Source organism: Lonchura striata, chromosome 3 (assembly GCF_050655825.1).
Source record: "Lonchura striata isolate lonStrDom1 chromosome 3, ASM5065582v1, whole genome shotgun sequence".
In the NCBI taxonomy this organism is placed as follows: domain Eukaryota; kingdom Metazoa; phylum Chordata; class Aves; order Passeriformes; family Estrildidae; genus Lonchura; species Lonchura striata.
This window is the reverse complement of record NC_140705.1, coordinates 101,274,018-101,297,854: the sequence shown is the minus strand read 5'-3', so window position 1 is coordinate 101,297,854 and position 23,837 is coordinate 101,274,018. Positions and strand designations below refer to the sequence as shown.

The following is a 23,837-nucleotide window of genomic DNA, read 5'->3' as shown; positions in this document are numbered from 1 at the left end:
ATTAACTGTCAGCTTCAGTGTTTGAGACTTCTGTTTATTTTCTGCTGTTTCTTACTCTGGATTGTTTTGGGGTTTTTTTAAAGGTGTAAATTAAAAGTAATGGCATCATTAAGAAGAGGAAGCAATGAAAATGTCATTTGTATTTGTTAAGATAGTCACAAGTTTGCTTGGGCTCTTTCTATGCTTGTGTTTCCTTTGAGGCATTCATCCCCAAGTGTGATGTGGAACGTCACTGCTCATTCCAGTGCTTCTCTCGTTTCTTCTAAAACAGGTGGCAACTGGCTCTAAACCACATCTTTTAAGTCTCAGTGTCCTTTTGTCTGTCTAGTACTTACTGCTGGTCTTTATCTGGCATTTCTTGGGATGATAGAAGTGGATTTAGAAATGTGTACACATATCTGAACTCTGACTTGAGTGACCCAGCTGTTGGAAATACACTGCAAACATGAGTTGCAGAGTAGGATTACTTTTAAAAGCTTCAGTTGATAGCAGTGGTAGGTAGTGGACTGTGGAATATGTGTGCTTGAATAAGCAGGATTGCATTTAACTTGGAAGAAAAACAAGAAGCAGCAGAATGAAATGTTCTATTAGAGTATAATTCTAATACTACAGAAAAGGCACAGTTGCAGGTGGTTTATTCTGCCTTGGAACTGGGGAACAGGCAGCCTTGAAACACGTAGTCTTCACCCTCTAAAATGTTAAACTAATTCTGAATAAGGTTGATTTTTTTTTTTTTGTGTGTGTGTGGTATTTTTTCTTTTTTTTTTGGAGGGGGGTTTTGTTTGGTTGTTTTAAAGGAAGGTATGTGTATGCTTTCAAAAGTTGCATAGAGAACTGACATTTATGTCTGAGCATTTGTAAAAGTCTGGCACATCTACCAAAGTGATTTGAGACAATGAATCGAGGGTATTTGACGGTAATTGTTTTCCTTACTTTAATCAAAATTTCAACTTGAGAGTAGTCCAGAGAATAGATTAAAAATTGCAATATTGGTTTTTTTTCTGTAAATTAATTAAAGGTGTCCATGTGCACAAGAGCCTGAGATTGCCTTTACTACTCTGTTAAAATGTATTAAAACGAAATCCATATATAAATGTCCAGAGTAGAAATGATACTGCATCTAATTGGCTTTTGATATTCTCATGAACTTTACTAGTCTACAGTTAATCAAATGTTGATTCACAATTATTTAATTTTTTTTGTAGTTAGATTTTTATATCATGTTTTATTACAAGACACTTAATCACAAGCCTGTTGCTCTTTACCTCATTTTTTTTAGTGTATAGTGCAGGGTCTCTTAAAAATAAATAAGTAAGCTTAATCTATAAAATGAATGTTCCCAGCCTTAACTAGTTACTGAAACATAGAACTATCAGAGGTATAGTTAGAGCTGTGTATCTTAGAGTTTGGGGTTCTTTTTGGTTTTTTGGTGTTTTGTTTTGGTTTTTTGTTTGTTTGTTTTTGTTTATGAATATGCCATTTTCTCATAACTTAATTCTGGTTAGCCATAGAATTTTAGACTTCTTAATTTGGTATGACACTTCCTTTTATGTGTTCTGCTACTCTGTGTTTCTTACCACACTGAATATGAAGAAGCAGTATTTTTTGCCGGTGTAAGAACTGTTTTATGGAATCCTGCATTAAAAGGTATTCAGGGAATTTCAGCAATATGTACTTATCTGGAAAGATGAGCTAAACTGCACAACCTGCTTTAACAGGTTCCTGCAGTTTTGAATGCCTGCCTTTCATATGCAGTAATACAGAGGCAGCTGATTGAGGTTGGCCAAGTTCCGCTACATCAGTTGTAATTACCTAAACTTAGACATGCCAGCTGGGATGAGAAAAAAATTAAGCCAGTCTTCCTCTTCTAACTTCTGTCCCTTATTTGAAGTAAAAGCTGATTACCTCTGAGTCAAAAATGTTTTTAAAATCTTTGCGAGAGGAAGCTAAGCCATGATGTTTGTGTTTTTTACACGTGAGATGATTTTTTAGATATTTTCCAAATACAAGCTAAAAGAGTACTGCTGAAGAGATCACCCTGAGCTAATAACTCTGCCCAAACAAGCCCAGAGAATTTGTGGAGGAAGGAGCCTAATTCCTACCTGCCTACTCCTTCAGACAGGCGTATGCTATCAACAATTTGACTTGGGAAGCAAAGAACCTTGAATAATTAAATGTAGGTCATAAAAGTTTAAGTAACATCTGGTCTCAGAAAGGATACATATGTCTGGAGGGGGTACAAAAAAAAAACAAACAAAAAGGAAGCAGGAAGAGCGAGAAGTACACCAAGGTTGAGTCAACAGAGGCCCTTCGGAAAAGGGGAATTCAACCCAAAGGAAACCAATACAGAAAGTCATAAAATACATCAGGCAAATATATGGAAGGAAAGCAGAAGGGTGAGAAGTCTATGAAGCAGATGGTTTACTTTGTAACATGTCACTTTACAAAAAGAGGAAGTGAAATAGTTCCTTCTCCAATAGATAGTTAAAGGAAAAAAAACATGTGACACTGTGGAGATAAGTGCTCTAATTCTGTGGAGGTGTCTTGTTTTGCTTGTTAGGTGGTGTGGTGGTTTTTCTTTCAGTGAGAGTGAATCACTGTCACATTTTAGGATGTTGAATAAAATGATATTCCAGCTGGTGCATTGAAACACAGTGAACTGTTGTGACCAGTTGGATATGCCAAAGAATTCTGGAGAAGTCGGGGATGATGAGGTCGTTCTGTTCCAAATGTACATTTTGCTGTCAGTGTGAGCATGGTGAAAGGACAAAAAGGACAAGAAAAGTTAATTAATTGGCTAAAACTAGACAAGTTTGAGACAATACAGACTAACCTGATAAGGCAGTATGACTGAGCAATGAGGAGACAAAGAGGGGCAGCATGTTGGGCTGGGAGGATTTACTTACTAGAGGCTTAATTATTGTCTTAGCTTATTTAGCAAGGGGGCAGGACAAACACAAGTTTACAGATAAGAGGACCTTCATGTAGAATCAAAATCCAGAATTGGGCAGCCAAATTTTAAGTACATGGAAGAAATGAGAATGCTTTTAGAAAAAAAAGAGGGGGTGGGGAAAACATATGAGACAATGGAAAGGTAGAACATCTCCTGTGAACAATGAACACTTAGCAAAGCTAAATCCAAGGAAAAGGAAATAATCCCACCCACTCTTTTTTCCTTATCCTTGTTCTCACAGAATCAGTGTTTACATTGAATAACACATATCTTTCAGAGGCCACTGAAGCTGAGAACTCTTCTGAAAATTCAAATGCTTTTGACATTTGTAGGTGTAGGAGGTGTTGCAGTAAACAACATTTTGTTTTCAGCAAAGTGTAGAATTATCTTAGTTTTGGGCATTGGCCAATTTCAGAGGTGTGGTTTTTAGTTTTTGTGGTTCTTCCCTCTCACATCCTTCCAGTATAAAGTATGTCTGAATGTGTTATCAACATCCATGGAGAAGCAAATGCTCTCCCCTTTTCTGAATACTTGCTGTAGGATAGATTCACCAGTACTCTCACCAGATTTAATTTTTTTCTGAAGTACAGCCCTACTACCTGGACAGCTTCTGACTTTCAGTGTCTGTCAGGGGTGATGCATTCATTTACTTCTTTTTAAAGAAAGAAACAAAAACAACCAACCTTCCCCCCTGCAACAAACAGACAAATGAAACCCCCAAATCAAATGCTTTGGTTTTTGTCTTGTTTGACTTGTGCTTGGGAAAGTCATTAGGAACTGTTTGTCTTATGAACAGATGAGTGTTTCTCTCCAGTGTTTAAGAAGCTGCTATATGAGGCTGTAGCATCAATGGAGATGATGAGGCTGTTATCTCTGTGAATATAAACAGAATTAAAACGGAATTGCTCTGGCTGGAAACTGAACTCCCTTAGTAGTTCAGGTGCTTCCATGCACTGGTGGCTGTTGGAGTCACAATGCCTTCATCTGCCCAATTCCACCTGCTTTGCAGCCATCACTGTCACCAGGGAAGAGACTTTTGAGGAGTTGATATCTGCCCTGTAACACAAGAATTTCCATCTCAAATATGCAAATAAAAATCTGAGGGCTGAGCACAGTCTGGTGTAAGAGAGTCAGTCCTGAAGCTGTCAAATAAAACTGTTGATTTACCTTTTTTTTTTTTTTTTTTTTTTTTTTTTTTTTTTTTTTTTTAAGAAAAGTGCAAGTCAGTTAAAATCAGGTTGGGCATGTTGGATCTCCTTGTCACTCCTCAAGATTTCCATCTGATCTAGTGCAGATGGTGGCTGCTGGTCATGTCTCCCTCCTGTGTTACAGGGAGCTCCATAATTCATGCTTATGAAAGAAACCTTCCTTTAAAGTTTTTGATGGTCAGGTTAAATCCTATTGGTAAGCATCAAATGCAATGAACTACTTTTTGAGAAGGGCCTTAAACTTTATAATGCGCTTGACAAGTATTCTTCCCTCATTCACTGTGTGTTACCAAGCACATCTGCAAAGCAGTTCACATGCCTATTGCATTTATAGTGGATTAGTTATGTTTTTTTACCTATAGGGGTATGTGTAAATTCTTCACGTGTGAATTGCTTCTGCAGACGTGTTCAAGTAGAAACTCCACACTTCAAAGTCTGAACGTTATGGATGTAAAGTCCTTGGGGCAAGATGAAGCCCAGTGTCAAAGTGTTATCTCCAATAGATGTTTCTGAGACTTGCAAAAGAAAGGTGCTTTAGCTTGGACTTTCCTGCCTGGGGGAAGAAAGCTGGCTTTTATTACTGTTTGCACTGAATTACAGGAGTTAATCATTGTTCACGTGTGTGTGCACTGAGAGAGAACGTGTTCACCCAAGGCAGTAAATCAAACAGTTTAAGATGTTTTCTTCTGCTCGGTGCACTCAGTGCAGTATTCAATAATGATTTTCCCATGTTAGGTGCTCTGAAAGCATTTAAAAATACAGTAATCACGGGTGAACAGAGCTTTGCAAAAAATGCTCTTGCAATGTTTGGGTAATTGGTGTATAGTCTGTACATCAGCACAGTAAAGCTGATGTATGGTTGTACATTCTGAAATACAATTGCATCTATCAAAGCATTCGACATGACAACTCCTACACTGGTCAAAGGCAAAATACCCCCAGGAATCACATAATTTTCTTCACCTTCACTTAGTCTTCAGTTGTCAGTATTCAGTCTGTTGTAAGCAAAGGATGCAAAGGCAGGTGAGTTTAAAAGGAGGTGCTGTTTTTAACCATTATATGGCAAAGCCCATAGTAATAGTTTCCATGCATCTGGTGACCTTCAGTATGAGAACATGCTGTTGTCTGTCTAGTCCAGTGTCTTTTATCTAACTTCAAACATCAGCAGCCTATTTCAAAAAGGCGTAAAACCTCTGCCAGACAAATGTGGGATGATCTTCCTCCTCATTCTCAATGAAATTGTTTTATCATCCTAAAGAAGAGTGCTTTGTATCTCTTCTAAAGCTTGTGTTTATTTGCTTTATGCTCTTTGCATACCATGTCTTTTTTTAAAACCAGCTTTTCTTTGTGTTTCTTTTGTTTGGTTTTTTTTTTTTTAATTTTATGCCTATTTTTGTCAACAGTAATCTGAATGCATTTATTGCCCTCCTGAAAAGAATAAGTGACATTTTTAGGAATGGGTGAAACCTTTGACATTATATTCTTTAAAAGTAAATGTTTTTATTAACAGGAATACAACAGTACAACAATAAAAGTGCTGTTGTGTTTTTAAGAATATTGATATTGCTTATATAGCCTTAAGTTAACAAATACAAAACCACTTCTTTTGCAATAGAGTTCTGAAGAAAACTAAGTCCCTGTTTAATATTTTTCTCTTCTTAAAATGGTTTTGAGGGCAATATTTTCTTCTTCTGAAGTTGGTAAAACAAGACATTTAATTTTATTTTGCCAAAGTTAAGAAAACTAATTTTGGTTGTAATGACTGTTAAAAATTAGGTGTAATGGAGAAGAATATGAACCTATGAAGTATTAATTACTTTTTTTTAAGGGTATTTTTGTTCATGTTTACTTGTGGTCAATTGGAAGGAAGTAAGCACTTTGTTTCCTGCTAAGTGTGGAAGGTTTTAAATATGTATTGCTTGGTGCTAACTTTTTTAAAGCATTACTTATGGCTGACACATCCTGGTGTAGTTTGCTCTTCCCGCTAGTGACCTTGAAAGCATGTCTGTGCAATAATTGCTTATTGCTGGAACAAAAGATAGTTCTGTCTTTGATTTGTTTGAATTCAGGAAGCCGTGTTTGCCAAAGTAAAATCTTGGTGACGCAGCTATGTAAGGTTTCAGCAGCCACACCTCTGCTAAGCAGTTTCAAGTTTTCAGTTTTAACCTTTGTTCATAGCCATATTCCTTTTCCAGCCAAACATCTGAGGTGGTTTGCTTTCTTCCTTTTGCACTGGAGCTGTGCTAAAGAAATGCCAAGTTAGAAGGAAAAGCAGCAGCAAGTACTGTTGAGGTTTCCAGCCCTTGTGTGCTAAGGCAACTGGATGGTAGGAGAATAAATGGATTCTCTTCCTGATCATTGTGGTAAGGTTGACACACAATATTCTCAAGTATTGGATGGTATAGATGGTGTGGGTTTTGGAGAATAGGATTTTATAATGAGCTAGCTATGCTTGATATCTGAAAATGCAGAACGCCATCACTGAGCTCCAATTGCCTTCCATTGAGAAGGGATAGTGGATCAAATTAAGCAGGTACTTCTTCACTGCTTTAATGCAGTATTCAGCGTGGCTCTGAGGTATTGCATTAACATTTGTCTTTGATATTGGTGTTTAATGCAAGAATACATTTCTAATGAGCCAAGCTGCCGAAAGTGCTCCCTCTAGGACTGTGTGAATGTAGTTTTCACTGCTTTATGATGAGGATTTGCCTTTCTGTAATTATGGATTTGTAAGAACCCCTTCAAAATTAATAGGTTTTGGACAGCAATTACAGTTTAGAAGTGTATATTGCTGTTAATGTGCCGAGCTGGTCCCTGTGCTGTACTGGCTGCATATCCTGACCCCTGCTCAGGACTGAGTCTCTGGCGAGTGCAACTTCTCACCATAATCAAACTGCAAGCAAGCATTTAATTACAAATTAGCTGTCTTAACTGCTTTGGGGGAAACAAAACCCCACAGTGTTTTGAAATTAAATCCTGAAGGATCAGCATTTCAAAAGCAGATCTGTCCATTTCTGCCTGGAGCCATCCATATTTATGTACATGCATACACACATAACTTTTAATTATCAAGCCACTGAAGTTTCATATTGAGATTTCTGAAATTTGACCTTTGGATACAAATTCTAATTTTTGTCAAGCTCCAAAGTGCTTTAAGCATCATGTTTGAATGTTTTCTGAGTGTAGAGGGCTGAAATCAAGAGTCATGGTCTTGGAGAGCATTCAGAGTTTTGCTAATACCGCTCTCCAGTCAGATGAGATGCCAGGGGTCAAATCTTTGTTTACAGCAGAAGTAAATGAAGCAGTCATTTTATAAATGACTTGTGAAGAAATGATAGTAGCGGCGTGTGGAGCTTCTCCAATCCGTTCGTTGCTGCATTTAGCTCTGCCTTATGTTTGTCCTGCCTCATTTACTGCCAAATTATGGGACAGCTCCCAAAGACCCTCACTGAAAGCAGTTTGTAATCTTCTACCGTGTTGCGTACAATACCACATTCATCATCAAAGCCCACTGTTTGCGAGTTAAAATGGGCATGCAAAACTCGTCATTTACAAAAATAGACTTACTTTCCTCCCTTTTAACTTGCTAATACTGTTGTGTTTCTTGCTTTTCTGTGCCTGCTTTCTGACAGGACTTTCAGAGCTAATCAGCACCACTCCTTTCCTAAGTCTCTTGGAGGTGCTGGTGAAAGATTCAGGCGTATTCTGTACCTTGAGACTAAACTGTACTTTCCACTAAGCACAGACTAGGAAAATGAGCTTGCAAGCCCAGTTTTTTTTTCATGGGTAGCACTTTCCAACCAATGCAGTGATCACCAAATACCAAACCACTTTTTTTTTTTTTTAATTAAAGATTCTAATATAGCTACTAAAGTATTTAGTGTGGTTTTTCATTAGGGAAAAAACATTTCCTCAGTGATACATTTTCAACCATTCATATATGCAGACTTGCCTGCTGTAATACAAATAAACATTATCTGGGTTCGGTGTGGTTTGACTAGGAGACTGAGTATCTGCACAGAGAATAGCTTCAGCATTGCTGGAAGTAAAGTTATGATAGACACAAGATACCTCAGAGATCCAGATACTCAAGAGCAGTTTCTCCTTAATGATAAAAGAAAACTCTGTGTGCTTCAGAAGAAGTTGGGGAATGTGATTCTACTGGGATAGTTGTTCAACTGTTTGACATGTATTGAAAGTTTCCTAGAACAAAATTTTTCTTGTCTCTGTAATACACAGGCTTCAAATGGAAATTAATTTTAAAAAGCTTGCTGGAGAAGGTAAGAGGTATACAATAGCTGTTATAGGTGAAAAAGGTCTTTCAACTTCCAGGATTGACAAACTGTTGTCTTTCCCTTGGGCCACAAAGCAAGTGCTGAATGCTAAAGTAATGTGAAAATGGGATGGTAAAAGACTTGGAAAAAACATGAAATAATCTAATTTAAGAATGTTTTAATTGAGGTTTGGTTTTCTGACTGCATTTAGATATAAGTGATAACCATTCATTTGGTGTGATAACTTCTGAGAAAGGGCTGGGATGTGCAGTGTGATTTTTGTGCTTTGTTAGGAAATAGGTTAAATTAAGAGTGTTGATAATTGAGTACTTAAAGTTATTCTATGCAGAGATGAACCTTTTCCTTGAAGACAGATTTACGTGATATTCACAGCTCATAAATCATGCTTGCATTGCCTCCCTGCTAGACTATTGGCAGGAGAAGGCATTTCACAAAATATGCCTGTTTTCAATTAGCTCAAGGAAAATTCTCTAGTTACGGAAAGAACATCCATCCCTATTACCTGCTGCAGGAATTAACACCCAGATAGGCTTGCATGAAGATTACAAAGCTTAGTGTGTGTAAGTAATGATTAGGGCTGATTTTTAAATAGGGGAGGATAGGAAGATTTAACCCAACTGCAATTGAAACGTTTCTAATCCTGAGAGTCAGAGTTATGATGGGTTGTGGAACAGGTCCTCAGAAATGGAGAAGTGCAGCCCAAAGCATTTTGGGCGTGGAAGGCAGGAGGATTTGAGAGAGCCAGAGTGGTGTGAGCTGGAGCTGGTCAGGCTCTGCTTCAGGGAGGTGATGGAAAGGCAGGATGCTGCTTCGGTCACTCAAGTTGCTCTGCTCTCCCAGGCAATTGTGCTCTTTGTTGTTTTTCCTCATGAGCAGCAGTTTTCTATACATCTGTGTACAACCTTCCCCTGTTTCATCTCTGGGCTGAGGCAATTGAGAGCTTCTTAGTTCTGTTTTATTACATCTTTTCCAAACAGCCTTCAGACACCCTTGCGTTTTGCTTGCAATTTGCCCACTTCATTGTGCTTTGGTTAAAAAAGGTGCTTGTGTCCATGCAATTACAGATCCCTGCAAAACACAGTTTGTTCTGTGCTCTCAGGGTATTTCTTGCATGGTGAGTTCCACATCTTCTACATTGACTTTGTTCCCTTAACTAAAGAAAAGGCAAGGGATGCTGCCAACTTTCACAAAAAGCTTATTTTCTTCCAAGGAGAATTGAAATGGTTCTAGTCTGTGTCTTTTTCTATTGAAAACCAGATTTGTGTGAACTGGCATAGTTGTAATGAACAATGTCCCATTAATGTGGTTGATCCAAAATCCCTTTTTGAAGGCAAAATGGGTGATCTTGATTTGTGTGAGGTTGCCAAAGTAAATGTCACTTGAAGTCATTGCTTTGCACTTGGCTAGAACAATATACCTGGCTTTTAAATAAAGCTTTTTTTTTTTCACTGCCTGATCGTGGGTGAAGAGCTGATTTTACTCTGTTTTGCTGCTAGCGAGTGGATTTCTAAGGTACTGAGTTAATTAGAAGAACTCTTCTCTGTTTTCCTAGGGAAAGAAGCGTTTATTTCAGCACGTGCATTTCAATGTGTAAAATGACAGAGACAAGGATTCTAGGAGCATCTTATCAGCTCCTCTGGTGGGGAGGGCAGGTTTCTTGAGAGCATATGTGTGTGTGTATACATTTGGAGAATATGTGTGAACATATGTCTGCTGCTTCTACAAAGTGAACATTTCCATAAATTAATATTGTTGCAAATGTCTAGATTGAAATGATGCTGGTGTGTATTTGGGCTGATAGGGCAATGCTAGGCATATAATAATTTAAGTAGTCACCTTTTCCTTGTGGTCAAAAGAAGTGGGTCATTTAACAGTGTATATACAAGGAAAAAAATGTACTCTGGGGCACTGAGAATGTGACACATTGTTCTGCTACTTGTTGTGATGCATTGGGTCTTGGTGCTAAGGCACACAAAGGACAATGCTAAGGAAATGCTTTATATATACTCCATATTGGGAATTCTTGACATTTTTGTTAATAGTTCTGTGTTTACAAGACTTGAAAAGCACTTTAGAGCCCTTCCCAGTTTGTGACCATGTCAGTACAAAACTTAGCTTTAATAAAAGACTTAGTGGACAGTTCTGAAGTGGCTGGAGTTTGTCATGTCCAGTAGTGCTCAACAGGAAGGTCTCTGCTCAATTTACCTGTTCAGGGATCCTTGTCTGCTGGCATTCCATGTGTCAAGATGTAAAATGTTCTTGAGTAAAATTAAAAATAAACTGCTTGTGGGTTGAATTCGATATTTGGAGGAACAGCATCTTTTTTATCATATATTTCAGCTGGAAGGTGAGAATGGGAGAGAGGGAGGATAGCCTTGGCCATGCTAGGCTGACCTGTGTGATGAGTCTAGAAGTAGCAAGAACCATTTTGTCCCCACTTTTTGAAATTTTTTATTTAATATACCTGTGGTCTGAGGCACAGATATAAGGAAACTAATGCCTGGTTTTTATGAATTCACATGGTGGATGCCTATCTCTTTACTGTCGGGCTTCTGGAAAATGTCGTTTCTCCTTTACTTGCATAATAAATTTTTTAAAATTTGGGAAGTGATAATTTATTACTTAGCTATAAACTTTGTGCTTTAATAAGAATAATATGCTTGCCTTTTACAAATGCTTTGATGTTTTTGACTATTACATCCCATGATGTAACCTTTCAGTTGAAAATCTTCAACTTCCAAAAACCCACCAGGTGAGGCAGGAATAGGAAGAGAGAGTATTTTAAAGTGAAACCATACTTTTTTCTTGTACTTAAAAGTATATATAATACACATAAAAATGTGCATATATTATATATATATACATAGATACATGCAAGTGTATATATTTATTTTAAAATTTAAATATATATGTGACTTTCTTGCCAGCTTACTTCAGTAACAATTAAGAATGCTTTTTATGTTAAACCATTTTTATAAAATATGGAGAGAAGCACCATTAGGGTTGTCTCTAGCTTGGAGGAAGCCATGGTAGGGAGCAGAGGTGCTGTGTCTGACAATGAACAGGGAAGAAGGAAACACCACCATCAAACACAAGGTGCTGTTTGTTTCACCAGGTTGTTGTAGTGCCAGCAGTCAAATCTGCTTCAATTTTAATAATAGTGTTTGTGTTGAGGCTAAATAGTGAGAGGTCCTGCTCCTTTTTCAGTTTTATTCTTGATTTCTAGGAAGGAGAATGGGAGAACTCCTAGAATAGTTTTTATGTCTTAATATATTATTAGTGTCAGAAGTATTTTCTAGAAGGATTTTTCTGTGTTATCACCACAGCCCTAAATGGAAGTTGCTTAGAATGAGTGTTAAACTGAAATGCTACACAGGGTCATGAAAGATAGGCAAAGCTAGCATAATGCTTTGGGTTGCTGTTCAGACACTGATGAAGCTCTTGAAAAAGCTCCTTTTTCTGTGCCTTCAGGGAATGATTTTTGGATTTAAACATCCTGTCTCTTCAGGTTGTTTGGGTAGTGCTTGCACAAGGAGGAGAGAATCGATGCTTTGTGCATGAGGAAACTCTCTGTTTAACATAGCCAAAGACTATTATGTGCCAAATACAGAAAAGCAAAAGACTGACTGCTCTCAATTATTGAGGGCTTATGTATTTAAAAAGGGGGAAGGTGAATACAAGGAAAGAAAAAAATCTTGTGGGTTTTTTTTTTTTTTTTTTTCCCCAGTCCTGACCGATCTAATCTGTGTTGCATATGTAATTTGTGGAAAGGAAATAATCCTAATGGGCTGTTGGGTCATCGGTTTATGGGCCTGGCTCCAGGAAACCTCAGAGGGAATAATTTAGTTAAAACGATGACACTAATGAGGCTGAGAGAGAGATGCTCAGCTGTTGCACTAATGGGTTGGTGACTATTGTCAATGCTGGCTCCCAAGTCCATGGAGTGGGGGCTTCCACTGGGCTTTCTTTGGGGGCACATGAGAGCTCTGGCTGGGCTTTCTTTTTGTCTGGGCTGGCTGTGTTTGCCAGGAGCAAGGACCTGTGCATCCCCCAGGGCTCAGGCTGGAAGGCAGAGGGTCCTCACTGAGGTTTCTGGATTTGAGGTGGTGCTCTTTGAAACTCCATTTCCTTAATTCTGTCTGCCAAATCCATCAGTTGAAGGATGCTCCATTATGTTAGTGGAAGAAATGGAGGGAGGAAGAAGAAAATGGAGCTGGCTTAGGTTCAGTTTTAGATGTCGCCATACTTGAACAGTAGTGGTAATAAATTCCATATTTAGCCCCTTGCATCTAAAGAAAACATTTTATATATTGGTTTTCTGTGAAAGCTTTCAGAGTATCAAGTGAATTTCTCTTCCTACTTCTATGTTAAACTAACAGCTTTTTTCAGGATGAGTTTTTTGGGAGCAAGGGGGCTGGGGTTTGTGTACTTATCACATTTGCTTTTGCCTACATACAGAATTAACTTATCTTAGTATATTTTTAAAGCTGGTTTATAGCAGATAGAACATACTGACATGCTGTCCAAAATAGCCACATATTCCTTTGAAGAAAGAAAGGGAAGGACAAAGTTCTTGCTAGCAGGTCTAACTGCCAGTCAGAGAAGGCTACTTTTTTCAAAGGCAATTACTCCAAAACGTTATAGGTTATGGCAAGCTGAACCTGTGTTTAAAAAAAAAGCCAAGAAAGGCTGCAGAAAGGGGGGTGGGGCAAAGATGGCTGGTTTGCCAGAATAGTGTCATGCTTTCAAGCAAAGGGAGAGACTTGAGGTATGACGCATGCAAAGTCATATGTAAATTTGCTGAAAACAAATTATTTTGGCCATACATATGATTGCCATTGGAGTATCAGAGATATTCTATTGAGGTTTTAATGCCTGCTTTACCCAGAATTTTAAAGCAACTAACAGCATATATTCATATCCTAACAATTTAATGATTGAAAATATATTTAAAATGGTACTGCATTCTGTATTATACCCAGTGCAGGAAGCCTTGCAAACTCGAGAAGAGAACAAAAGGCATCATGAGGCATTTCTAATCAAAGAAATGCAAAAGATATGTGCATTTTGTTGGTATTCCAGGAGAGTAAACAAACCAAAGGATGTTGCCTTGAGATTGGAGTTCGCTTTCCAACATTAGTTTGTGTCTGTGAGCTCTTTTACATTGTGTGAGCCTGTTTTTCAGTGGAGTAAGCTGGAGAAAATTGCAGATTAATTTTGAAAATTTATTTGAGTTTGAAATGCAAACCTTAATAAACATTTCTGTTTATTATTTTAGCACTGAGATTTTTAGCCGTGGGGAACTTCTTGTCAAAATGCTTAGTGCATACCTTGTAATGGAAATTGTGGGAGACTGAATAGAACAGAAATAGACACAGCGTTTATCTGATAGTTCAACACAAAGTAAATATTGAGATTTGTTTCTTCTCTTGTAATGGACTATTAAAGTACAGCTGATTTGGGAATGGAGGGCTGAAGGGGACAATTTCCCCAAATAGTCTTGTAAAAAAGAAAAATTTAAATCTAGATGGGCCTGTTGCTCCCATTCCCCATGTGTTCTAACACATCCAAAGCCTTTATAAAATGACAAAGTGTGAATAAAGCATAGTGTGCCCTAGGGAGGCAGCAGAGCAGTTCAGAGACATTTTTTCTACCTCTCTGTTATAGCAGGAAATGTGATAAATGTAAATGCCTGGCTGAGTGGAGGGACACACCATACCTGAGCTACAAAAGTCCCACCCAGGAAAATTTCACTCAAGCAGTAGTGAATATAGAAATGAGGTGCTGTGCAGACCCTGCTGAAGCTTGTTTTCAAGTTTATTGAAATACAGCTTGCCAGCCCAGATGGACTAATACCTCAAGCTTTGGGGCAGTGGGAGTCCTTCCATCAGCTTGTATTTCCCTCTCTCCCCTTTCTTTTCCTGAGATCCATCCTGCCTTACAAAAACATACCTACAGAACTCTTGTTGCTTTCTGCTCCTAATTGCTAAGCTAGAAGATCCTAAGTGCTTTACCTTCCCTTATAAAACAGATTTTTTTTTTTTCTGTGCTTTGTTTTCTAAGTTGTCTTGTCTGCACCTGTTTCAGGTAAACTGGTTTTGGGAAAGGCAGGTGGTTTTGTTTTCTTTTGCTTTTGATTTGGTAGCCACAACTATATGTATAAAACTACGAGTAGTGGTTTGCCAACACCTTATATAATTGATCATTCTGGTTTACTGTTGAAAATTGGCATTTATTGTGTGTGTGTGTGTAAAAGTAATGCAGAGCATCAGTCTCAAACAGCAGTTGATGCTCTGATGGCTTCCTTCTCTCCCTCATCTCCTGTTACTTTGCAGAAGTTATTATTCAGAGTTGCCTTTCACTTCATGTGTTTAAATTTTGTTGTACTAGTGTTGCTCCAACTAGCCCAGAGGATTGTCCAGCTTCTGAGAGATGCCTTTGGGAACAGCTAATTCTCCAAACTTTGGTCTCCCAGGAGTCATTATTGTATACCTGCTTTTTTTAATGGCTATTTATGTAGCTTACACATAGCCCTGATGTTACAAAACCTAAGGAACACACATCTTCTCTTTGTTTGGATATCTTTTCTCTCTGTTGCCTGTCTTTAAACCAGTGTTTCATCCATCTTTAAAATGTTATATGTCTATACCTTAAATACTACTGTTATTGCATCAGTTCTTGCTTTAATTCTGGATTAAGTTCACTGTTGTAAGATCTTTGGTTCCTTTTTTGAGGAATAAATTACTCATGTAAACTGAAATTTGCCTTGTCTTCATTTCACTGCTTAAATGCATTTCTCTGATGCCTTTTGTTCAGCTCTTGTCTTATCAAGGTCATGCTTTTGCACTTGTAGCATCAAGGCTGATCTTCCTTTGCTCCCAAATGACTCCCTTTCCCCCTCCCTCTTGTGGTGATTTTTGGCATCTGTCACAGTTGTGAGTGACAATTATTTCAGTATTGTGGAACGGAGATTATCCAGACCCCCTTATTTCTTTATTTTTTGTCTCCACATTGTATGTGGCAATAACCATTACCCTCTCCTCATTTTCAGTGGGTCATTTTGTTTTCTTTAGAGAAATGGAAGGCAAAACATTTTCTTTGGTGTTTGTTCCAGGTTGTTTTTTTTTTTCCCTAAAAGATCTCTTACACCTCAGTGTGTAGTAGCTGTCTTTCTCCCCCTGCTTTGAAGCTGCAGTGCATAGGAACAGCAATGCCCCAAGATTTCTTCTGGATGGTTCAGCTCAGGCAGGCTCCCAGTTGGTTTTACTCTACTGTTAGCATCCTGTAACTCTAAAATGTGCTTTTCTTTCTTAAGCTTTTGTTTAGTTACGGAAAGAAAAAGGTTTCCAGCTTATTTTTAGCATCACGGGTCAGGTTTTTATTCATCCAGGTAGTTTGGGTTCCTCAACAGATTCGTTCCTTAGCTTGGAAAAGAAACTGAATAGTTTCTGCCAGACTGTTTGACTGCGTCTCTGGGAAGTGGCCAGGAATGGTCTGGGTTGGGTTGTGATTGCTTGAGCTGCTAGTCATCTCTCCTGTCCAACAGCAGGAGACGACTGGGACATCATCCCTGCTGACCTGTGGCTGATCATGACCCTGATCCAAGGAATCATTCAGCTCTTATGTCTGTGCCACTGCTATCATTCATGTTTGTTTGGGTTTTTCAAAAAATAGAACATGTCAGTTTCTCAGGAGTTCACCCTTCCCATTTTATGGGAGAGAAATCCATGGACCACAGGTGTAAACCTCTGTAGGACCTCAGCTGACAGTATTTCTCTTCCTTTCTTTCTTTCTTTTCCCTCACCCACTACTCTAACCTTGCAATTTTGGCCTTTGTGTGTGAGTATTGGGTACCTCTCAAAGGTTATGTTTCTCTTAGCCTACTTCTTGTGTTTCATAATGTGGCAGAGATTTGTTTTCTTGCAAGGCCAATGCTTTTCCTTTTGAGTCTCCGAATTGTCAGCTGTGGTAGGACACTGGTGCTAGCATGTGGAAAACAATGCATCATGCAAGAGAAATGTGTGGCCAAATTATTTGTATGTGTGTGTTTATGAAAAACAACCTTTTCTGCAGGAGACTGTTACTTCAGGACTGAAGACTGCGTGGGAGAGCTGAAATTGCTGGAAACATGTTTATAGGGGAAATTCTGGCAGGTTTTTAACTGCCATACGAGGAATGTGGCTGTCTGAAAACAAGAATTTGTATGATTCTTTTTCCAGATGTGATCCCTTTACCTTTAATTGAAATTTTAGGATATGATAAGGTTTAGGAATGGAAAGACTGATATAAAGTGTCTGATGACACCAATTATGGACTCAGGTTGTTTTCTAATTCCATGTAGACAGCAATGTGTCTGCTTGAAGATGCTTGTGCTCTATAGGCAAGTGTTCATTGTTCCTCCTGTGAAAGTGGGATGTGAATGGTGATGTGAAACTGTGTAAGCTGTGGATGGTTCCTCCCTCTAAAAGAGTGATGATGGATGTTAATGGTGATGTGAAACTATGAAACCTTTGAATGGCTAAATTTTAATTGTATGTCTGGATCTGCTGCATATATTGTTGTACTGTTGAGATTGCTCCTTTTATTTAATTGCCCAGACCCTCTTCTGTGCTTGCTGGGGTTTTGTGGCTTTGTTCTGTGTGTTTGCTTTCTTTTTCCCCTTTCCTCTTGCCTTTTTCCCTACTATTTTCCCTTTTTCTTCCCCCTCTATTTTCTGTTTGTTTGATTGGGTCCTGTTTATTTGTTTGTTTTTTTGGCTTTACTTAAGCTCCAGAAGGGGAAGACGTTATCAGGTCTGCTGGTTATGGGTGTGTAGAGGAGGGTGTGCAGAGGGTGGAGGATTTTTGGTTTTGTTTGCTTGTTTGGTTTTTTGGTTTGTTTGTTTGCTTGCTTTTATTCTGGTGAGTTAATGGTGAGGAGAAATGGGCAGAGGGAAAGCATTAGCAAGTAGTGATGCCTGGCAAGGGTGGAATATATTTGAAATAACTGGTTGTGATTTATGTTGTTTAGTTTTCAATGAGAAGGAAGAGGAAGTGGGACACATCCTGTCTAACAATTTCTTTTAATGCTCCACGATTTATCTTTGCAGCATGTGCAGTAAGGCTGTTCAGATTATTTTCTATGTGAAAAATGTCCAGCTGTTCAGACTTCTGCCTAATGTTGTCTGTAGACTTTAGTATTCAAGTAGCCCCAGGTATATTGTTGCTGTTGCTTCCTTAACAGGTGAGCATGTTTTTAATGTTATCTTCCCATGTTAGAATCTCAAAAGTTTTGAACCCCAAAGGAACTCATTAATAAATACAATTTTGTCATCTCACTTGACACAGCAATTCCTTTCCTTTAGGTCACTGAACAGGTGTGGCCCATGTTGTATCTGAGTTGAATTTTGCAGTAATCACCTCCTGTTTTGCTGCTGCTTTGTCCTTTGTGACCCCCAGTGAGCTGCTCTGAGGGGCCAGGTCAGTGCCTGGTTCTGTTTACATACAGATAAATCAATCTTTAAGGCCACTTTTGGTCCTCTGTGTAGGTGAGATTTTTTTGGCTTATATCACTAAGGAGCCTGCTCAACCCCACAAGCAGGTCATTTTTAAGGTGAATTCATATTGAGATCTAGGGAGTTTTGTAATCAGTTCCAGTTTTGTCGAGAAAGGGAGCCTTTAGCCTTTATTTGGAGAAGTGCAAATCTTGTTGAGTTCTATTATTTCCCACTTGACAAAAGAAGGATTACTTGCCTGATTTTTCAACTGTTTTTAGACAAAGGAAGAGAGAAAAACAAGAAATAAGGATTTGAAATAAATATTTTTAATCTTTGCTGTTCCAGGGGTAGGTTTCACTTTTATCAAGGTCCTTTGGGAGAGTGAAATGAAGCGTAAATTTTAAATCTGCTTTTTCAGTCTTTTTGATGTGCAGGTGGGACTAGAAAAATCCTTGTTGCGAAAAATCGTGGACTAAGATTACTTGTTTCTAGGCAGAAATACTAGGAGAAATTTCCTAGATTAAAAGTAAAAAAAAATGTTCTTTCATGTAATGGCCTCTTTTAGCATAGTAAGAGCCTGAAAACAGTTCCTGTCATCAAAAATTAATGGTTTAAATAGACAAGAAAAGCAAAAACAGGATGAAAGGAAATAAAGGTATTTTGTTGGCCATCTGTTCTCCCCTCTTTGCTAACATCCCCTAAATTTTATTTCCTGCCTGGTCCTTAGTGTCAAACATGCCAATGTGGCACCTTCTCTATTCCCAGACCTGTGGAATGAGCATCTTTGTGCATATTGTCAAAGAGGAGTAACCAGTTTTAATGTCATTTTCTAAATTCCTGGAGGAATTTGGAAAGAGACCCTTTGTGCAAGGAATTTGTGGCTTTCCCTTCCATGGGGACAGGAGGTTTCCCAGGAGGTTGTCCTTGCCTTGGAGACACCATGGGGCTGCTGTGTTGCTCATGTCTGGCACAGAGCTGGAAGCAGCTCTTGTCTTGTTTTGGCAGGAGAATCAGTGCAGCCAAGGGTGCCTTGGGGGCCTTGGTCAGTGGGAGCTTTGGGAAATTAAACACTGGCTGAAGGAAGGAAATCCATTCCATCACTAGGAGGGTTTGCAGGGTGGTCTGTGTTCATGTGGTTTGTGTGTTGGCTTTCACTTTGTGTGTCTGAAATCCTATTGTGGGCATCTGATTTCAGCATGGCTAATAAATTGTTACCTTGCTGCATTTTCCAGTGGATTGGAAAATTGACTCTTATTTTGGAAAAAAAAAAAACCCATGAGTTTATTTTCTTTGATATGCTTTACTTCTTTGTTTTCAATATCTACAAAGGAGTTGCAAAAATGTAATGGGCACAAAACTTCAGCTTACCTCTAGAAGAATGAATAGAAGCAAAAAATACGCTGTCTTGTCTGGCTTAAACTGGAACTTTAGGAATTTTGCATTGGTAATTCAGACATGTGGATTTGCTGTCATTGTGCAGCCCCTCCTAAATGTGCTGGGAATAATCCAGCAATGTCAGCAATGCCTAGAGCAAGGTATGTGGTTATTTTTTTATGAACCTAAAATTGTGCTAATCTTTGTGAAGGTTGGAAAGGCAAACTCATAATTCTTTTTTATCACCTGTGTGTTTTGAAGTGTCTTTGGTACTGCACATGCCCATGTATATATCACTGCAGATTATTTGTCAGAATTGCACATGCTTCAGTCCTTTCTGATACGGCCACTTGCAATTCAGACAGGTTAAACAGAAAAGAGTTTTAAAGGCTTTCTGCTAAATGCTCCAATGCAATTAAATCCTGGCTTTGTTTGTAGAAGATAGGATCAGCATGCATTGGAACAATTGATATGGCCCATAAAAATAAGAGGCTTTTGTTCATTTTTGTCATGAATTTTCAAGTAAGCCAAAGTGAAGTGAATATTACCAAGAGATGCATATCCAGGAATTGAATCTCCTGGTAGAGGAGGCTTTGTACAGCTCCAGATGTGTTGGTGGGTTGTTTTGGTTTGGGGTCTTTTGGTTTTTGTCTTTGTTTTTTTTTTAACATCATCAGCTCTACTGCTAATGGATATTATTTCATTGGGGATATTTTAACAGTTTGGTATTCTTTAAGGCCATGCTTTATGAAGCTGTGAAGTACAAGGAAGATAATTTGTGTGTTTGTTTAGCAAAACTGGAAATTTTGTAGCCCTCAAAGTTGCAAAAGGAAAAAGCATGGAGATCAGACATATGTGTGTGGGATGTATCCTGAATTAACTGACACAAAGTCAAAAAAACCTGCCCTTTTCCCAGGAAGTTGGGTTCTGATGTTGTCTTCAGAACAAGTTGGTTCGGTTTAAACCAAGATTGTTAATTTAACCTGGCACTGTCTGGCTGCCCTGTTCAAACTACATCTCTGTGAACAGATCCTGTTACCTAGTGGCTCTGCACAGCAGACAGCCTCACTCACCTAGGGGAGGCTTTGCTCTGTTTCAGCTACACCAAATATTGAAATATACTTTTGCATTTGTAGAATAAACTCCTACCACGGCCTCTCAATAGGAGGCTGAGATTCCTCCCCTACTCCTTCTCTTTTAACAACAGATAATTTCAAAAGCAAATCTAGTACTGTACTCTAAAGCAGGTTCTTTTTCTGTAATTCAATTAAGTCAGCATACTACTGGATTTGTCATCTTTATGAATTTATTAAACTTTTCTTTTTCTTCTAGAAAAACAGTATGGGAAATCAAAGTACTTTAATAATTTGCAAAAGCAGTATTTTAAACAGATGGTGTAACAATATTAATAACTATTCTTTTTACAAAAGTAGCTCTGATACTCGGTCACTGGGAACATGGTGCCTTATATGAAACAGTGAAAGCATAATTTAATATTTAATATAGCCCAGGTTGTCCAAATACAGGTATAGGTTGGATATTAGGAAAAAATCTTTCACCAAAAGAATAATAAAGTGCTGGAATTGTCTTCCCAGGGAGGTGGTAGAATCACCTTCTCTGGATGTGTTTAAAAAAAGACTGGACATGGTACTTGGTGCTATAGTCTAAGGAGTCTAAGGAGTCTGAGGTGTCAGGGCATAGGTTGGACTTGATGATCAAGTTGAGGTCTCTTCCAACCTCATTATTCTGTGATTCTGTGAAATGCTGTCAGGGTGTGTTTTTGATAAAATGTTGTTTTTCTAAATACTTTTGTAGCTTACTACTGTAATCACTTGTTGAAATTTGCCATGTTATGTTAAATTGTATCAGAGCATAAAGTATAATAGTCTGGAGGTGAGTCCTGGTTCCCTTTTCAGTCAGCTGGAGCTTCTGCCAGGTTTTTAGCCCGTCCCTCACCTCACTTACAAGGTGATCTGTGTTCAGAGCTGTGCCCCTCTTCCTCCCAGTGCACAGCTGCCAGCCAGGCTCCTCCCTGCTAAATTGTGCAGTAGGATCTAAAACTTTCTTACCAAATCAAATCTTCCAATAGTGAATCCAGTTTGAACTGCTAATTTGCTAATGATCTAAATGAAACTCCTGACTCAGAGGTTTGTGCCAAGTACATGCTATTTCCACACTTAATCCTTTTAGTGGAGAGTGGTACCTTGCAAGCAGTTATCTGCAAGTGTTTTCTGGCCTGTTTTCAGGAATGGTCAGCTCCATTCCCACAGCCACTGCCTGATCCCGTCTTTGCAGGAGAGTGGACCTGTGCAGGAAAGCCACTCTGCTGTCCCCACCTGCATCAGGGTGCCCTACACCACATACGTGTGCATGGGCTACAGGCAGCCCAAGGTATTGCTTTGAGTTGTGTTCTTGTGGGCTGGAGAGCTTCCTGGAAATAAACAGCTCTTTAACATTTAAACATTGTGGCGACTATAGATTAATGCTATTTTTTTTTTTTTAAAGTAATTTATTTAAGCAGAGTAAGTGCCTGTCATACATTGATGTTTGCATGTGATGTCCTTGCTCAGCAGTCTCAGACGTAGCAGAATTGCAGACCACTTTGTGTGGCTCTTCAGGTGGGTGATTAAGGTTGGATTCCAGACTCAGCTCACTGTTTGCTAGTACATTCCTTCCAATGTTCCTTCCTATCTTGCCTAAGAATAACAAATGGTTTATAAATGAGAAAAGGAAGGAGACAATGCAAATAAGCCATGCTCTCTCCAGTCCTTTTTAATGCCACAGATCTGATTTCATCAGTGAAAGCAGTAAGATGCTTCCTCCAAATTATTGGTTAATTTAATTCTCTTCTTTCCACTTCTCTCCGTGTCCCTCCAATGCACATATCCTCTATGGGCTTTGAGGATGCTGCAAGAACAAACTTGATTTCATCTGATTGCAGGTATGCTTGAAAACCTGTAATTTGCCTTAATGGAAGGTAGTGCTGACCTCTTGATAGCAATGAAGCAGATAAAATCATTTTCCTGATTACCCATCAAATGAGTTACTTATTAAGTCAAGAAATTCTCCTCTAGTGAGACAAAATGAGTGATTTGAGTTCTGTCAATAGCTTAGCAAAGAAAAGCTGTAAATCTTCTGAGGTATAAATCTTCTGTTAAGAAAAATCTTGAAAGATATGAAGTATAGTCATTTGCAGTCCTCAACTGCTCTCTTAACTTTGTTTTAAAGAAGCTGGGAGGAGCTTCCTCCTTGTGAGCCGCCTTGCAGGGTGACAGACCTTCAACAAGGTGGTTTTAAGGGTTAGTTCTGTAATACAGATGTGTTTATGCAAGTTTTTTATATGTCTGATCTATGAAAATGTGGGAAAGCTGCAAAAGTGACTTGCAACAATTCATTAATTCCTGTAGTTTGTGTAGTAAAATTTTACACTTTTTTGCATAGGGTGTGAGAGAATATTGAGCAGTTTGACAGAATAGTGAAAAATTGTCTGATGGGGAAGAGCATACTTCAAATCTGTTACATTGCCAGTGGGATGCATCCTCAAATGATGGCTAAAGAAACATACAACATTTAGTGAAAACTTCAGGAATGAGGACTGGAGTTTTCTTAGTATTTAAGCCCATCTTCTCATTGCTGTCTAATATTATTCCTTTTGTTCTGATGTCGTTCAGTATAATTTGGTAGTGCATGCTTTCCTGTAGAAGCCTTCATTTGTGTTGGAAAAACCCTGAGAAACAAACAACCCAACAAATCAGCACATATTCATGCTGTAGGTACAGGCCATGGAGAAATAGAATAAAATGTCCAGCATTGCAGGTTTGGTATTTTCAAGCAGATTTTCCTGTGGGCTGTGTTATGATACTAAGTCACTAGCAGTTAGTTGAAGGAAATAGCTGAGTCTTCCTGTTTATAGAGGTAGCAGGCAAAAACATTGCTACTAAATAGAACTTACACAGAAATTGTAGCAGTGTCTGGTGCTCAGTGTCCTATAAGCTTCTGTGGTAATTACAGACCTGCTGATAAATAAGTCACTCTTACTGTTTATCTTCTTATCTTGTTTTGACTAAAACTTCTTGAACACTCAATAAATTCTTTTGGCCTGTGGACAGAAAAAAATAAAAAAGAGGAATGTGTGTTTTTTTGGGAACTTGTATATTAGACTGAATAATTCACTGGTCAGATGTAACCTCTGGTGTGAATGATTTGAAAAAAAAAAATCTGTTAACTACTCTAGATCATTTTACTAAGGTTTGGACATCATTTATATCTCAAGACTGTCTTGAGGTCAGGTTTACTTTAAAAAATTGGAATATTAGAGAGCATCATAGACTGTAAATGTAATGATGCTTTATTATGTCCATAATTTAAAATCTGTATAATCGTGTGCATTTAAGAGTTCAGTAATTCTCCATTTGATTTTGTTGAGTGCTTTAAACATGGTGCAAGCTGATATGAGAGGAAGTATTTGTAGTCCATTTCATAGCTTATATTTCAAATGGAAATTGTATGTTCAGAAGTTAGTGTTAAAGAAA

At 38.4% G+C, this 23,837-nt stretch overlaps 1 protein-coding gene across 3 annotated transcripts in view; it reads left to right on the top strand.

Annotated features, from left to right (window-relative positions):
- EML4 (EMAP like 4) overlaps window positions 1–23,837 on the top strand; it is a 143,559-nt gene that overhangs the window by 26,871 nt on the left and 92,851 nt on the right. Inside the window, exon 1 of one of the 3 annotated variants that reach the window (XM_085575975.1) lies at window positions 6,305–6,524. The exons of the other annotated variants lie outside the window; for them this stretch is intronic. Within the exon in view, the coding sequence (XP_085432101.1) occupies window positions 6,500–6,524 (25 nt within the window). The 5' untranslated portion in view covers window positions 6,305–6,499. Of the gene's footprint in view, window positions 1–6,304; window positions 6,525–23,837 lie in introns of those variants that run through there. 3 annotated transcript variants of the gene reach the window in all.